This window comes from Mus caroli, chromosome 5 (assembly GCF_900094665.2).
Source record: "Mus caroli chromosome 5, CAROLI_EIJ_v1.1, whole genome shotgun sequence".
In the NCBI taxonomy this organism is placed as follows: Eukaryota; Metazoa; Chordata; class Mammalia; order Rodentia; family Muridae; genus Mus; species Mus caroli.
The window spans coordinates 29,746,007-29,751,884 of NC_034574.1; the positions used below are offsets into that span (position 1 = coordinate 29,746,007).

General features: G+C 41.3%; 1 protein-coding gene across 2 annotated transcripts in view; it reads left to right on the top strand.

Moving 5' to 3' along the window:
* Htt (huntingtin) overlaps nucleotides 1-5,878 on the top strand; it is a 147,431-nt gene that overhangs the window by 39,892 nt on the left and 101,661 nt on the right. For both annotated transcript variants that reach the window (XM_021163625.2, XM_029477727.1), the window contains exons 7-10: nucleotides 663-804; nucleotides 1,345-1,523; nucleotides 3,306-3,510; nucleotides 4,599-4,646. In XM_021163625.2, the coding sequence (XP_021019284.1) occupies nucleotides 663-804; nucleotides 1,345-1,523; nucleotides 3,306-3,510; nucleotides 4,599-4,646 (574 nt within the window). The remainder of the gene's footprint in view (nucleotides 1-662; nucleotides 805-1,344; nucleotides 1,524-3,305; nucleotides 3,511-4,598; nucleotides 4,647-5,878) is intronic.

Genomic DNA, 5,878 nt, shown 5'->3' on the forward strand with positions numbered 1-5,878 from the left:
TATTGGGGGCCCTGTGATCCATCCAATAGCTGACTGTGAGCATCTACTTCTGTGTTTGCTAGGCCCTGGCCTTCTCTGTGATTTCTTAGAAGGTGATATGTGGTATACTGTCATGCCTATAAAGTTGCAGGCTTCCACTCACAAAAGCACCAGTCTAGGGAGGATGTTTTAGTATAGCAGCAGCACTTCTGCAGAAAATTCTTAGGCCAGATTATCACTGTATTTGTCTAGTGCTTTTTCCTTATTATTGTCAAGTTTTTTTTAAAACTTTATATAGTGTTCTTACTACCTCTGTTCTTGTATTCCACAAGTAGCCCATAGACACTGAGACTGACACAGTGAACACGCTCCTGATGAATGTGTGTGTGTGTATTTCTTATTCATGTGGGTTCTGGGGATGGAACTTAGGCCATCAACCTTGGCTACAAATTCCTTTATCATTTGACCTAGCACACAGCCTTCCTAATGCGATTAATAAGGAAGTAAATATACTGCTAATAAATACTTGGTGACTATTGAAAATTTGGTATTTTTTGTTCCATCTATGAAAAATGTGTCATCTTGTCACAGTTTATGTCCTATAAGTTTTGGAATTCTGTGAAATGTGTCATAAGCTCCATGGGAGCTTCAGTTTTCATCATCTTGGTTTTGTTTGTTCTCAGGTTCTGTTGAAAGCTTTCATAGCAAATCTGAAGTCAAGCTCTCCCACCGTGCGGCGGACAGCAGCCGGCTCAGCTGTGAGCATCTGCCAACATTCTAGGAGGACACAGTACTTCTACAACTGGCTCCTGAATGTCCTCCTAGGTAAGAGAGAAAGGGCCTGCTGCCTCAGTCTTAGCACCTGCTCAATCTTTTAAACTAAACTGACCCTTGCCATCATGATTAGACCATTTGCAGCTGCTGACTGCTAAATGTGAAGTGTGTAGGAGATGTTGCAAGCCCATAAGTGGTCTTGGAGACTTTTCAGCTGTGGCTGTGTCTCTAGGACACCCAGCTGGTACATAACCTCATCCACCTTCCTGTCCTTCTGTGTCAGCGGCCTGAGGCGATGCTTCAGCACGCTGTGGGTACTCTAGGGAAACTGACATTCCCCTACACCCTCTCTCCTGTCAAAATCAACACGAACAAATCTTGCTGGAGTGAGCATATGGACATTTGATACAACTCTCTGAATTCCACATACAGTTCCACTCCCTATAAGTCCTGCCAAGCTAAGGATATGTTTTATGCTGCAAGGCTGCTTCTGATCTGAGTGTGCACAGCCTGTGTTTCTCAGTCTCGCTCGTGTACTGTGGGTCTCTGAGCAGTGGACTGGTTGTTGAGCCCTTTTGGTTGCCTTTGCAGGTCTGCTGGTTCCCATGGAGGAAGAGCACTCCACTCTCCTGATCCTCGGTGTGTTGCTCACATTGAGGTGTCTAGTGCCCTTGCTCCAGCAGCAGGTCAAGGACACAAGTCTAAAAGGCAGCTTTGGGGTGACACGGAAAGAAATGGAAGTCTCTCCTTCTACAGAGCAGCTTGTCCAGGTAAGGGTGACTAGTGATAAGTTCATGTGGGACATGAAAGAAGTAGCATCTTTCTGCAAGTGCTGGGACAGAAGGAAGTAGCTGGGAGATGGTGTGCTCCTCTTGCTGCTGAGGAGTCAGGAGATGTGTGTCCACAGACCAGGTATGACTTGTTTGCTTAAAGCAGTGAGCATGCGTGTTTTTCACAAAGGGCCAGAGAGTATGTGTGTTAAACTTTGCATTCCAGCTATCTTCACTGAACTCCCCCAGTGATGTAGTTTGAAAGCCACAAATAGCCCATAAATGTGGCCATATTCCAGTGAGACTTCATCCACAGAAGCAGGCACACGATGAAGGTACGGTTTTGTATGCCTGTGACCCCAGTACTTGGGGTGTCAAGAGAAAAGTACAAGTTCTGCAAATGCCTGGCCTAAGTAGGAACCCCAAGCTATCCGTAGCTGTACGATGAGACTAGATCTCAAAAAAGCCAAAATGGGGAGTAGAAAGCCAGATGTGGCTGTGGCTAGCAGTTTGCCAGTCGGGATTTAGGGGTATGCATATACATACAGGTTGCATGAGAAGAGCTAAAGCTAAGCCTTAAGGCAGCTTCTTGGGAGGCTTTTGTTCTTCCTTTTTTATTCTACACCAGCCTTTTAAAAAAAAATGTATGGCTTTTTTTTTTTTTTTTTTTTTTTTTTTTCTCCCCCCCCCTTTTTAAAAAAAAAAATTTGGGTTTTTTTTTTTTTTTTTTTTTTTTGTTTGTTATTGTACATTGGTGTTTGGCCTGCACATATATCTTTTTGAGGGAGTTGGATCTACTGGAAGTTGATTTACAGACTGTTGTAAACTGCCATGTGGGTACTGGGTTCCTTTGCAAAAGCAGCTCTTAACTGCTGAGCCATCTCTCTAGCCTGCATTTGTTTATTTTTTGCTTTTATCTTACCAACTAATGCTAGGGTTGGCAAACTTTGCAAAGTAAAAATATAGAGTGCCTGTGAAGCATTGATTTTATATAGTGACTTTATAAGAATGGTTAAAATTGTCCAGGATATATTTATTTATATTGCAAAATTATGTGTTATCTGAAATCAAGATTTAAGCTTGTGGGCTTTTTTCCCCTGGTAAATTTAAAGAAAAAACTAACAAACTCATTCTTTCTATAGTATGATATAGTATTAAAAACACCAAAAAATTTTGACTGCCATCCTTAACATTTGTGGCTATTTCCTCCCTGGCATTCAAAGCCGTGTTTCTGATGATCGGATGTGCCCACTTGCTTCCATAGCAGTGTCCACTGGGACTATTGTCTTTTCTGTTCATCAGTTTTGGGAAGTGAAGATCCTGAGTTTGCTTACTGGTGTTCTAGAGGAAGTGCTCTCTGTAGTCCCAAGGAGTTACTATAAATGAAAAGAAAAAACCATAGGAATTCAGAAAATAGCACAGACAATAATGACCCTACCTATGGAAGTAATAGGTCTTTACAGGGAAAAGCTAAGGCACAATTTTGTTGACAAAGACCAGTGAAAACAAAAGTGAAATCTGGGATGCTTATGTATTTATTAATTTTGTTTTTGTTTTTAAGCATTTTAAGATTTATTTATTTTATGTGTGTGCTCTGTCTGCATGTACACCTCTGTGCCAGAAGAGGGCATCAGATCCCATTGTAGATGGTTGTGAGCCACCATGTGGTTGCTGGAAATTGAACTCAGAACCTCTGGAAGAACAGCTCTTAACCGCTGAGGCGTCTCTCCAGCCCTGGGATGCATTTTAAACATGACGTAAGACCTGTGTTTCTGCTCCTAGGTTTATGAACTGACTTTGCATCACACTCAGCACCAAGACCACAATGTTGTGACAGGGGCACTGGAGCTCCTACAGCAGCTCTTCCGTACCCCTCCACCTGAGCTCCTGCAAGCACTGACCACACCAGGAGGTCTTGGGCAGCTCACTCTGGTTCAAGAAGAGGCCCGGGGCCGAGGCCGCAGCGGGAGCATTGTGGAGCTTTTAGGTGCGTTCTCAGCAAGGTCTTCTAACCATTGTGCAAGGAGGCATGTTTCCTTCTGTTGCTTTATGAGGCTGTACTGCGCTGAGCTATCCATGCCGAAATTCCTTGCCCAAGCTTACAATGTAGGCATCTTTCTGCTTTTGCAAATAAATCTACAGTTTAGAAAGCTAGATGACACAATGAGGCCACACCTTTAAAGCTTGGTCTCCTGCCTTTCTGGCTTGTCACCTCCATTTTGGATGCAGTGAAATAGAAATATTAGGCAGTTTCCAGGACTCTCGTGTTTGATTGTCAGGGATGAATAGATTTTTATGTCTTTTTTTGGGAATTTAGTGTTCTTTTTCTACTTGGATCCTGACTTTAGAGAACCCTTTGTATTCCTCATCCTGGAAGAAACCTCTTTAACCTGGTCTCTTCTTCTTGATGCTCAAAGAGTTTGAGCCATAGACGAGGCATTGGCAGCCTGCCCTGTCTGACACGAGCTAGTCTTAGATGGTGGGACAGATAGGAATCTGGGCATGCCAGCCTTTAGAAGTGACCTGGCATTTAGCAGGCTTTGACAAATTCTGCTGACCCTGACTTATCATGGCTTGCCACAGTATATACATTGAGGAGCCATATTTATTGTAGCTACACATTAGAGACAGTCTGCCTGGGAAATACTATTGTGACCTTGTACGCTTAAAAATTTGCCTGGACTATGAGCAGAAACTGTTTTTCTGCTGTCCTTGTTAAAGAATTTTTATTTTTGTGAAAAGTATGTCATACACCCTGGTAACTGTTTCCAATGAAAGCTTATGTCTGGCCTCTGCTTGTCCAATAATGTGAGATCTTACAGTTTTAATTTGGCTTTTAAAGAGCAATTTATACGAGCTTTTTTGACATTCTAGTCATATCTTTAAAACTGTGTATTTGAACATGAGTGTAATTTTCACCTTTAAAGTGTGACACTGTGGTGTTTAAACATGTCCTATGGAAATATGTCCACATTCTCTGTTTTAGGATTTAAGCTTTTTGAGGATTTTTGAATTTCTTGTAGATTTTAGCAGCTTGTAATCTTACTTTCTTCTGTTACTTTCTGTGATTTACAGCTGGAGGGGGTTCCTCATGCAGCCCTGTCCTCTCAAGAAAGCAAAAAGGTGATTATCTCATGAGTCTTGTGTTGAGTTAAACTGCTGTTTCTGTGTTTGCATAATACATTAGATTCTGCTTATATTTCCTCTCAGGAGATGAAGTGTATGGATACTGCTGGAATCTGACATTTTCTGCTGTTTAAAAAATTGTTTATATCACAGTTGTTTATCATAATGTCTAATGTTCGAGGTCAAAGGTCAGCAAACTTTCTATAAGGGACCAGAGAACAAATATTTTAAACATGCAGGCTATAGACTTTTTTTTTTTTTTGAGACAGGGTTTCTCTGTGTAGCTCTGGCTGTCCTGGAACTCACTCTGTAGACCAGGCTGGCCTCGAACTCAGAAATCTACCTGCCTCTGCCTCCCAAGTGCTGGGATTAAAGGCGTGCTCCACTACCACCACCCGGCCAGGCTATAGACTCTTGCTGCTGTTTCCCTGGCTTGTGACTGCTGAAGAACAATGGTATAGAAACTGCCGTGTCTGGCTGTTTTTCACCGAAATATTAAAGATGCAGCTGGACTCAGCACCACTTTAGAGAGTGCACCATTATACTTTAGAAAAGTAACTTCTGTTGTTTGTTTGTTTCTTTTTAAACATTTATTTATTTGTTTTATTTATGTGAGTACACTGTAGCTGTCTTCAGACACACCAGAAGAGGGCATGGGATTCCCATTACAGATGGTTGTGAGCCACCATGTAGTTGCTGGGAATTGAACTCAGGACCTCTGGAAGAGCAGCCAGTGCTCTCTCCAACCTAACTTCTCTTCTTGATGAATTTTATTATTAGGTATATTAAATAGTTTATTTTGTTTGGTTCTTCATTTTGTTTGTGCCTAGTTATCAGTTTTCAGACATATTTAACTTCTTGCATATGTGTTTTCTGACCTATTTTTATTCCAGAGTTTCTGATATGACCTGATAGTTTTATATACTTGGTCACTTTGCAGCAGCTGAAATTTCATTTTACATTATGAATTTCTGTGGAAAAGGATTGCTGTCATCTTTATTTTTAAAATCTTAAAAGATGAGTTTGTTTTCTGTGTCATAATTTGCGCATTTAAAACTTAAAGCTCAGTATTATTTGCTATATTAAGTGAGGGTTTGTGTGCTTTTCCTTTTTTTTTTAAGTTTTGAGACAGGGCCTCACTGTGTAGTGTGAGCTGGCCTTGAATTCAATATCTCTGCCTGTACTTCCCACTTGCTAGGATGACAGTACACCTCACTTTTTTTTTTTTT